Here is an 11599-nt window from a genome sequence, read left to right as displayed (position 1 = left end):
AGGTTGGGCCTTTTAAACATATACCATTATGGTAAGAAGTGAATGAATCTTGATTTTCCTTTATTGTTTAGACGATCCATGGAGTTGTTAGGCCGAGCTCTTAGACACATACCGTTAACGAATTTTGATTTTGCTCGATTGTTAGACGATTCATGGAATAGTTCGACTGAGCCTTTTAATCACCTACCATTATAGGTAAGAAGTGAATGAATCCTGGTTTCCTTCAAGTTGGCTATAGGTGGGGAACTAAACTAACGTTCTAATGGTATTGTCGTCGACAATTTATTTGGAGGATTAACACCATTATCCTCTACAATGCTCATCATGTTCCCCTCCCTCGACCGAGTAACCTCGGGCGTGGTCTTATTATACTCACAAATGGGCCTACGGGTATACTACGTTAAGTCGAGTATGTGATTTATAGATATACATGTTTTAAACACATTCTATAGTTTTTTTAGAGACATATTTTATGCTGTTGATAAATACGTTATTTATAAAATGAAAATTTTTGAAAAATTATTTTTGAGAAATTTCCATTGAACTTCGTTATGACAGCAACAAAATCTTATACTGTCTTCTTTTTAACAAATATATAAGATTCTTTAAAGAACCCAAAAAAATAATAAGATTCTTAAAAGAGGACATAAATATTTGTGGTAGAGTATCTTCTCAGGCAATTTTAGCAGACTTTATCTACATGTATTAATTTTAATTTTAATTTTTATGATACCCAACTGATCTACATGTTTCATGTGGACACCATTTATCTTCGTCCATGTTCTCCATGTACGGCGTCTCACCGTATCAAGCTACACCTCTCCCACACAACAACCAATCGCATCATTAGTCAAACCCAAAATTAGAGGTGTTTGGATTGACATTAGACAAAACTGTCAAAATATCATCATATTTAAAGATAAAAAAAATTATAGAGAAATAATATTTGAACATTCGTTTTGTGATAACTATATTTCTCATATTCACATTATTTTTTTATTTTATCTCTTTATTGCTTTGAGTTTCGTGCAAATATCTATATTTTCTTTGTAAACTATGGTTGTCGTATAAGTTGTTAGTCAAATGGTTGTTCAAATAACACTAATCAAAATCATACGTGGTTTATTTTGATTTGTTTGGATGCTTCTTTAAAAAATTTCATCCGATCCAATTTTATATAGTTTTCTTTTACATACGGTTTAATCTAAATCAATATTTTTAACATCATAATTACATAATTGTAATTTTTTATTAATTAATATAAATTATAAATATATGATAAATTTAACATGTACGGTAATATATTATTAACAATTAACACGGTGGAATAATAATGTGAAAATTTTCTCTATTTTTTCCGATATTTTCTTAATCTATGTTGCTATAATGTTTTTTAAATTAAAAATATATAATTCATAAATGTTAATTTATCATGTTTTTTTTCAAAAAATATGAAAGATTTCTCTATTATTTTCAATATTTCCCACCTCTTAAACCCTCTTTTCCTCCTCTCTAAACTCCAAAATAAAGCCTTAAAAAAACCTAAAAAATAGTAGATTACTCCCCTAAAAAATACTAGATTTTTTTTTTGTCTGAAGTGATGAACTATACATAAAACTCACAATTACCACAAATGTGAGATTAAATATATCATACTAATAAAATATAAATGAGTTTTTTTTTTTTTAAAGGGAAAATATAAATGAGTCTTAAAATATGTATATTTGGTTTAATCCAGCTTTAAAAATAGTCTAGACTTCAATCTAATCCGAACAATTTTTACAAAAGAAAAATTTAAACATATTCCGTGAAAATAATTATTGAACATACTTTATTTATTTTATTTACTTTTTGATCAAACGTTGAATTGTTAGAATCATTTCCTCTAAAAATGTAAGAATTAAAAAAAAAAAAAAACTCAATTTTTGCTGTTTATCAGTTTTTTTAGATGATTTGACGTTTTAATCTGATTAAATTTTTTTGCATGCTATATTTCTATTTTTATCTCCTTCTCCTTTAACGTAGATTAGTTAAAACTTTAAAATATGATCGCCCGGTATACTGCTACATCTATCTCTCTGGAGCCACACAAAAAGTCATAGGATGCGAGACACAAGATCACGAAACCGCTATAAACTAACGAACGCGTTTCTATGTAAGCTCACCCAACTCAAAGAAGACGAAACTCAGTGACTCGGGAAGCTAGAACTCACCAACTCACTTCAATGGCTTCCGTTCACAGCACAGTACCTCACCACACTTTCCTCCCTTCAATTTCCAAACCAAAATCAAAATCAAAATCCATTTCCAAGCCACAAAACTTTCCAGCATCAAGATTCTCCACTAATCCAAATTTCACAAAACGTGCAGTTGTAGCGACGAAAGTATCGACGGAGGAGTTCGACGTAATTGCAGTACAAAGCAACGATATTACAGACCAACAAGAAGGTTTGATAGTGAGCCGTGTGGAAATGGAAGGTGGAGATGGTGAATTAGGGACGACGATGACGACGCAAGTGAATGGATTTGGAGCGAATGAAGGTTTGTTATCGTTGGAAGGTTTTCCGAGTTCATCGGGTTTGGTTGGGAATGAGAATGAAGAGAATGTGGAGAAGCTTCTAGATAGAAGTATTAATGCTAGTATTGTTCTTGTTGCTGGTACTTTTGCTCTTACGAAGCTTCTTACTATTGATAGTGATTATTGGCATGTAAGTTTAGAACAACTCAATCTTATCTGAAATTGTGTGTGTGATTCTTTGGATAATTGTATTTTTGATACTAATTTTGGAATTTTATAGACTAAACATATGAATAAATTATGGAACTGTAATATCATGATATTTTTAGAGATTAAGTGTAGTTGAATGATGGCTAGTGATTATAACTAAAGCTTGCATAAACTTCTCAATCAAAATTAGTTCAAAGCATTACCAGCTTGGTGTGACACGCGTGGAAGATACTTGAGTCAATTGATGTGCATATAGAAAAACATTTCTTGAGAGAGGTCGATGAATCTTAGTCATCTCGAAAAATTAGTCTACGCAGTTGCATGCACTGATAATATTGGTTTTACCAAAAAAAAAAATTATAGTTCTTCATTGAGTAGTAGATAGAGCTATTATAAGCATAAAGAAAACTATTAAAAAAGTTAGATGATATAATCTATGAAAAAGTTAAGATGCAGAAACTAATTTCAAGAAGCTAATTTAAACATGCACTAGTTGCTGATCTGGATGGTCATTCAAATTTGATTATTTTCTTTCTTGTGTTTTTCCTTATCTGCTCGAATTTGTGTTTCTTGATGCTATGTAGGGATGGACAATCTATGAGATAGTAAGATATGCACCTCTACACAACTGGTTAGCTTATGAGGAAGCTCTTAAGACAAATCCGGTTTTTGCCAAGATGGTGATTAGTGGGGTTGTTTATTCTGTAGGAGACTGGATCGCTCAGGTGACTTTCTATGTATTTTAGTTCATATACAGCTCAGTCCCGGTTAGTTGATTAGAAAATCTTTTATCATGCACTGCATCTTAAACTATCATGATTATTGCAGTGCTTTGAAGGAAAGCCTCTTTTCGAGTTTGATCGTGCACGGATGTTCAGATCCGGGCTTGTTGGTTTTGCTCTGCATGGCTCTCTTTCTCATTACTATTATCAGTTTTGTGAGGTAGACCATAATAACAATGTTCTTTTCCTTTTTTTAGTAGTTCTTGAATTGTCTGACTTATGGTGATATGCTAATTAAGTGGCTTCTCATTTATCCAGGAGCTATTTCCTTACAAAGGATGGTGGGTAGTTCCTGTCAAAGTTGCCTTCGATCAAACTGCATGGTCAGCAGTTTGGAACAGCATTTATTATACGGTCGTGGGGATCCTGCGTTTTGATTCTCCAATCAATATTTTCAATGAATTGAAGGCTACATTTTTCCCCATGTTGACTGTAAGAGAACCTTCCAGCTATTCCCATTTATCTGTTGCTTGGAAACAGTTATTATATTTCTTTGAGAACCAGTGGCGGTAACATTATCTTGCAATTTCTTGTTATTTATGTTTCCTTAAATTTTCTTACACAGGCAGGATGGAAGTTGTGGCCATTTGCTCATCTAATAACTTATGGCGTAATACCAGTTGAGCAACGACTTCTTTGGGTGGATATGATAGAGCTTATTTGGGTGACCATACTTTCAACGTAAGTTTATCTGAATTCTTTTGAATTGCTGCAGAGAAGTTTCCATCTAGTAGAAATTGTATAGCGAAATGCAGAAGAGCTGGAAGTAAATGCGCAAAAATGCACAATATGACTCTAACCTACACTAATTGATTTAGTGTTTATATGATAAACATTTATCTATAAGCTATTTTCATACTCAAAGATAGAATGTGGTTAAATTGTTTTTATATATGCAGTAAGTTGTTTTCACAAGGTATAATGTGTAGTCTATTGAAATAAGTTGAAAACAGCTTACAAACATACGATAAGCTATTTTTGTAAAATTTTCCAAACAATCACTCCTCACACGACACAAGTGTTTATGCATATAACGTACACTAATTGATCAAGTGTGTTTATATGATAAATATATAGGCTATTTTCATACTTAAGGATAGAATGTGCTTAGATTGTTTTTAGATATGCAGTTAGTTGTTTTCGTAAGCTATCATGTGTAGTCTATTGAAATAAGTTCAAAAGAGCGTACGGACATACTATAAACTATTTTTGTAAACTTTTCCAAACAGTCACACGAAACTAGAGTTTATGCATATGTCCAAACAAACTGTATATTCCTTTGTATATCTCTGCAGTGGTTCTAACATGGATTTTTGTGATCAATAGATATTCAAATGAAAAATCAGAAGCAAGAAGCTCTTCAGAGTCTATAGAAGCGAAATCCGCTACATCTGAGGTATGTGGCTTCTGGTTTTGTGATCAATGGATATTTGCTAAGTTTGGTTAAAAAGCATTTATATGGATTCTGTTTTTTTTTTTTAAACCTTTTCATATATTTACCAGGAGTGAAAAGAAGAGATGTGTGATAAAAAAGATTGTTATAATGGAGTGAAGTTCACGGTGCGCTGGACCTTAATTTGGTTTGGACATAGATTTATAATGCAGAATATCGAAGAAGCTGATTGTATATGTGTATATGTTGTATCCCTCGGAAATTCATGTATGTTAGGCAACATTATCAACTCTCCTGTAGCCATTACACAATGTGATTGTTCATAAAATTTATAGATAGACAATATATTTTTGAACTTGACTTACTTGCATGTATTGCAATGCAGTCGAGATAGGATTTATTCCGTTAAACAGGTCAAAATTGTGTATATATATGAAATCAGAGATGACTGAGTTAGATGGTGGTCCATACACTTCCCACAAATGATGAGAATTTCAATATTGGCTGCTTGGCTTATGAAATCGTTACTCCTAAGAGCATCTCTTATAAGAGTTGTTTAGTTAACTTTAATAATAAAATAGGAACAATAGGAGAAAGTTCTCTATAATATACTTTTGAGTTTTGACTGAGAAATTTCATACTATTTCAATATTATTTTTTCTGTACTTGAGAGTATAAAGGTGGAGAGAATATGAGATGAAGTAGTTGAGAGTATTTCAAAGATGACAAGTATTTGTGAATTAGGCAGCTTATGAATATATTACTCACATTAATATTAAGGTTAAATTAAGCAGATATTATAAAATTGAGAGATTGAGTTATTACGTATGAATTTACATGTGTAATTTGATCTATATACCCTCCGATCACTGTTATAAGCAAAGATTCATTTTTAAGTTCGTTGAATAATTGATGTATCAAGTCAATGCTATAGACTATATACATCAGTTATTCAATGAACTAAAAAAATGTTTTTTTTATTATAATAGTGATCGGAGGATGTATATAACTGAAGTTTATTACTGTATGAAGTTGTTGAATCGAGTGTTCGATGTTTTGTCATGTATCAAATACTGAGGCTGCCTAAGATTATGAAGATAGTTGGGAAGTGAGTGCAGTATATTGGGGAGGTTGTGTGAAGTTTAATTTTAACTGGCATCGCAAAGAGATGGTGAATAGCAACGGTGGTGATGGGAGATATCAGATTATATGTTAAGTAGTTCATACTTTTGGACCACTGTATCTTGACTATATGTATAGCAATGCAGGTGCAGAGTTGTGTGGGTATTAAAGTAACCCACACCCATACATGCTTAATTTTACGCGTAATTACTCGCCTATGTATCTATACTCAAACTGCAATTTTATCACCATATCATATACTTCCTCGGGTTTTATTTATAAAGGAACTTTAGGTCGATTAAAGTTATTGTATCTGATTAAAAAATTGGACAAATACATCAACTTTTGTTGATCTAAACTCCCTTATAAATAGGATTGAAGGGAGTATATTTTTGGCGAGTATCCATTGTGTTTGGTTCAATTCTCATCCCCAGATGAGCTCTTTATGAAGGAAATTGCATTTCCATTACTAAGGAAGAATATGTGTCAACCTTGGAATATTTAGTGCGCAAGGCAATCAAAATATAATCCATTACTTCGTAGATGTACGATAAGTATCCTTGATTCTTGCCCTTGTCTCCGCCCCTGTCTTGGTCGCCGTTCCTACTAGCCGTTACTGGCTCATCGAGGAAGTTTTGTCCTCTGACCCGAGCGTACATACTGGGTTAGGTTTCCGATGGATTGAGCTTAGACCTAGTCCATAACAATAACATTACCCTTACTCTCCAAAATGTTACAACTGATTCCATCTTCTTTCTCAGTTGAAGAGCATGGTCTAGGACATGAGAGTCCACAAGGATTTTTCCCGAATCGAGTATGAAGATAAATGAGCATGATTGCAAAAACACTCATACCACACTCATTAAGTATAGCTAAAAATTCCCTTCAAAAAAAAAGGTATAGCTAAAAATTATTGATCAAATGCCTTAAAAAAAGACAAAATATAATGATTAAGTTATGTCTAAACATTTTTTTGTCTAAAAAGCCCCATTCCAATACAGATACAGATTAGAAACATCTAAGATACGATTTCCAAGAATGTAGTAGATATGTATGAGTTGTATATACAAATCTTAGATAATCAATCTACCAGTACGTACTTTTGAGTTGTATAATACTGACCATGTCCATTCATTTGTATGTAGATCAGTGTCATAGCAGGTCAAATGTACTTGCTAATTTGCTATGATATGGCACCAATAATCTGAAGAAAAAAACATCTCCTATGCTAGAAGAACAGAACATAACAAATTCTAACCTAATTGAAGTATTCAAAATCAAATATCCTAAAATTAAACTAAACAACTCAAGTGGTTAATTAGCTACATCAAAGATGAATTGCTAATAGATAGAATAATTCTTAGTCGGACTTTACTTAACTCCTAACCGAACTTCCGATTACCCATTTCCCCCAACAGGAGAGTCAACACCAAAAAAAATCCTCCTAAAACTTAAAAACCCATTTCAATTTGCAACATCATTAATATTAGCAATAATCACAAGCTTCATCTAACTGAAAACATTACCAATTGAATCAAACCAAGAAAAAGACAAAAGTCATATTCAAAATCTTCATTCTGAACTACCCAGAAAATGAACACATATAATACTAGGTATACCCAATTGCAAAAAATGAAACTTTGTAAACAATAAATATATATCATCATCTAATTTAATTGGATAGTTAAACTTGTACAATCATCCAAACAAAAAATTCAAAAAAAAAAAAAAGAAAAACAGGAGAGAGAAAAATCATGAAGCCATAGACATGATAGAGAGTCTACTAGGTGTTGGTTTGAAATTCAACCATCTAAGTCCTAAACGTTTTGGTGGTGGTGTTAAAGCTCTTCTCAATATCTCTTTACTCGCCAAACGCTTCTTCAACCTTTCTCCTGGTACTACATACCCATGACGTGCACACCGAACCGAACCGGGTCGGTTCAAACACGTGCAAGCCGGTCTGAACCGTTGAGACATAGACATGTAACCCTCGTTCTTGTTTTGTCCGGAAAAAGACATCTTTGGTGGAAGTTGTTGTGTACTTTCTTTTGTTTGTTGCTGTTGTTGATGTTGGGTGTCTTGCATTTTTTTCTTCTTAAGCTAAAATATGAAACAAAATAGAACAAGTTTGTGTTTTTGTGTTGTGTTTTTTGGGTTTGAGGTTTGGAATAGAGTTTTGGAGTTTGAGATTTTATATGAAAAGATGGGTTAAAATGAATGAGGAAGGTTCATGAATGATGAAATTGTTTATGGGTGTTTTGAATGCTTGACCAAATTGAAGACTTGGTAATGAGATTGTTGATTTTGAATTGAATTGGAAGAAGACTTTGTAAATGAATTAATATATGGAAAGTGGGTGTGTACTAGTAGTAATATAAAGTGACAATTTTTTTGACCGGTATACGTGTTTGCTAGCTTATGAGTACATGGAATTTGGTCAATTTTCTAGTGCTTGAAACACAAATTTGAAATTCGAACGTTTGATAAAAATAAAATGAACGTTTGAGGATTCCTTTGGCATAATTAATGAGTCAATTGGATCTTTATTTATTGATTTATCTTGTTTGGCACGTTTTGGAGCTGGAGCTAGTCAGAAAAACAACGTTCACAAAGGCTGGTCTTATAACCGGCAAATGGGCCATGAAGCCTACTTGGCATTGATGGAGACCACAAGAATGCTTATATATAATGAATTTAATAATTTTAATTTGATCAATACAATGGAGGAGAATCAGCTTCCATTCCACATATCATATCTATCTAATAGACCAATTTTTGTGCACAAAATGCGGTATACAGCTAAATCCCAACTAAAAAGCTTAGTTGTTTGTTGGGCACATTGAGTCATGCTTGGGAAAACTAAGAACTTCCTTGCTCACTATTCTTTTTCTTTGGATCCAACCCACTGCCACCTACCCATCATTCCATGCTTATTTATCATTATCATTGTATTATTACATGATTTATGTTTTAAGCGGGCCGGGACCTAATTTAGACTCTACAATAGAAATTTATAATTTTTTTTTATTGAGGATTGAAGTGTTTGTAGGTAACCCGTTAATTAATCAAGAGATATATCTAGTACTCTTTGTCAACATTTCAGATTTGAATATGTTGTTGTATGATAATTTCTCAATAATCAGATGTTGCTAGAGTGCCAATGAATGAGGCGATTCTGGTTCACTTAATGTTGGTGTTATATCCTCGGTCGGTTCCTAAAAAATTGCGGGGGACTACATGTGGTTGGAGGAGAGCAATGGTGAGGAGTAAGTGGGCAATGACATAAATTATATGGAAAATTAAATTGTCTACTTGAAGGTTAAAGGGAGGGGGTTTGTGGTACATCTCTTTCAAAATCCATTGCAATCGAGGAGGGAGAATTAAAGCGTAGTTTTGGGTCGGCGTTGATGAAGGGTGTGGATGACATAGCTGAGCAAACAAAAACTTTTCTCTTGGATCTAGGGTTGTGGAAAATGGGTTAAAAGAAGTAGGGGTAGAGGTGAAGATTTCGGTGATTGAAGATAAAGTATGAGGTTAGGACTGGACAACGGTCGGGTGCGGTCGGTTTTCTGTTGAAAAACCTCAATCCGGCGCAAACCACGGTTGGGAACATCCCACCCATTTTCGCCCATCTGATTCGTCGGTTTTGTCGGTTATCGGCTGAAGCGGTTTGTCGGATACGCGGTTGGTTTATCACGGTTTGACAGGGAAAAAAAACTGCTTAAAAAGATTCACCATTTGGCAAAATAAAAATAAAAATTGTTGATTTATGTAGTCTTTTAAATACAACACTTGAATTTCATACTGCTATTTTCCAATTTGTAAAGCATTCATATACATGCTTATGTTTTCATTTTACTGGATTTCAAATTCAATCATGGACTTTCAGATATAAAACAAAAGAATGGTGAAGATGAAGATCTTGAGATCTATTGATTAAGAACTATTAAGGTGTAGATTCTTATGCAAAAGAAGGATGAAAGACATGTGTGATTAGTTTAGGTGTAGATTCTAATGCAAAACAAGGTCGGGGATGAAGTTGAAGATTTTGGAACTCATGTTGTTGAGTGTAACATCCCAGATTGCTTTCAGAATTGCCGGCTGACCCCACAAACCAACACGAGTCTTTTCAGTGTGTTTTGTCCTCACTCGCATGCTTACCGGGAAACTTCCCGGTAGGTCACCCATCCCAAAATTGCTCCAAGTCAAGCATGCTTAACTGTGGAGTTCTTATGAAATGAGCTACCGAAAAGAAGATGCATCTTGTTGATATAGGTAGTACCAAACAATTCTCATAAGCCTTCCTTCAACCCTGCAGTCCCATACCTCAGGAACCCTCTCATTCCGGTGTGATTCAGTTCCTCTAGAAGCTGTCAGGAGCCGCTCATTGTCGTGCCTTGTGCACCGGCGACCACTCCCCGCCCTCGTCAGCCTTGGGTGTTACATGCCCACCAGCTTCCGCTTGGTTCGTCCTCGAACCACACTATACTGGGAGAGGTCGGCTCTGATACCATTTGTAACATCCCAGACTGCTCTCAGAATTGTCGACTGACCCCACAAACCAACACGAGTCTTTTCAGCGTGTTTTGTCCTCACTCGCACGCTTACCGGGAAACTTCCCTGTAGGTCACCCATCCCAAAATTGCTCCAAGTCAAGCACGCTTAACTGTGGAGTTCTTATGGAATGAGCTACCGAAAAGAAGATGCATCTTGTTGATATAGGTAGTACCAAACAATTCTCATAAGCCTTCCTTCAACCCTGCAGTCCCATACCTCAGGAACCCTCTCATTCCGGTGTGATTCAGTTCCTCTAGAAGCTGTCAGGAGCCGCTCATTGTCGTGCCTTGTGCACCGACGACCACTCCCCGCCCTCGTCAGCCTTGGGTGTTACATGCCCACCAGCTTCCGCTTGGTTCGTCCTCGAACCACACTGTACTGGGAGAGGTCGGCTCTGATACCATTTGTAACATCCCAGACTGCTCTCAGAATTGCCGACTGACCCCACAAACCAACACGAGTCTTTTCAGCGTGTTTTGTCCTCACTCGCACGCTTACCGGGAAACTTCCCTGTAGGTCACCCATCCCAAAATTGCTCCAAGTCAAGCACGCTTAACTGTGGAGTTCTTATGGAATGAGCTACCGAAAAGAAGATGCATCTTGTTGATATAGGTAGTACCAAACAATTCTTATAAGCCTTTCTTCAACCCTGCAGTCCCATACCTCAGGAACCCTCTCATTCCGGTGTGATTCAGTTCCTCTAGAAGCTGTCAGGAGCCGCTCATTGTCGTGCCTTGTGCACCGGCGACCACTCCCCGCCCTCGTCAGCCTTGGGTGTTACAGGGAGAAGTGGGGGTATCTTATATATTTGGAAGAGTTCTATTGGAAGCTTCTAAACCATTTTCAAAGTAGAGAATTTATACGTGTAGTTATGAAATGGGGCCAATGCCGAAAATATGTTTGGTGGTTAATAATTATACAACATGTGACATTGATACTAAGTAGAGGTAGTGGTTGGATGTGATCTCGATTAAACAATTGGGCATTCAACTTATAGTGTGTGGTTATTGAATTTAA

The 11599-nt window shown here is 35.1% G+C and overlaps 2 protein-coding genes across 2 annotated transcripts; one reads left to right on the top strand and one right to left on the bottom strand.

The window, feature by feature from the left end:
• The first annotated feature begins 2064 nt into the window (after positions 1 to 2064).
• Positions 2065 to 5371, top strand: LOC25487391 (uncharacterized). The gene is made up of 7 exons (XM_013609305.3): positions 2065 to 2708; positions 3313 to 3453; positions 3557 to 3670; positions 3769 to 3942; positions 4076 to 4191; positions 4837 to 4906; positions 5014 to 5371. The coding sequence occupies exons 1-7, from the start codon at positions 2226 to 2228 to the stop codon at positions 5017 to 5019; spliced, it is 1104 nt and encodes a 367-aa protein (XP_013464759.1). The 5' UTR covers positions 2065 to 2225; the 3' UTR covers positions 5020 to 5371.
• Positions 5372 to 7664: 2293 nt separating this feature from the next.
• On the bottom strand, positions 7665 to 8513 carry LOC25487390 (uncharacterized). Its single transcript, XM_013609304.3, has one exon. The coding sequence runs from the start codon at positions 8108 to 8110 to the stop codon at positions 7778 to 7780; it is 333 nt and encodes a 110-aa protein (XP_013464758.1). The 5' UTR covers positions 8111 to 8513; the 3' UTR covers positions 7665 to 7777.
• Positions 8514 to 11599: the final 3086 nt, after the last annotated feature.

Source organism: Medicago truncatula, chromosome 2, assembly GCF_003473485.1.
Source record: "Medicago truncatula cultivar Jemalong A17 chromosome 2, MtrunA17r5.0-ANR, whole genome shotgun sequence".
NCBI classification, from domain to species: Eukaryota; Viridiplantae; Streptophyta; class Magnoliopsida; order Fabales; family Fabaceae; genus Medicago; species Medicago truncatula.
This window is presented reverse-complemented; position numbering and strand designations above follow the sequence as displayed.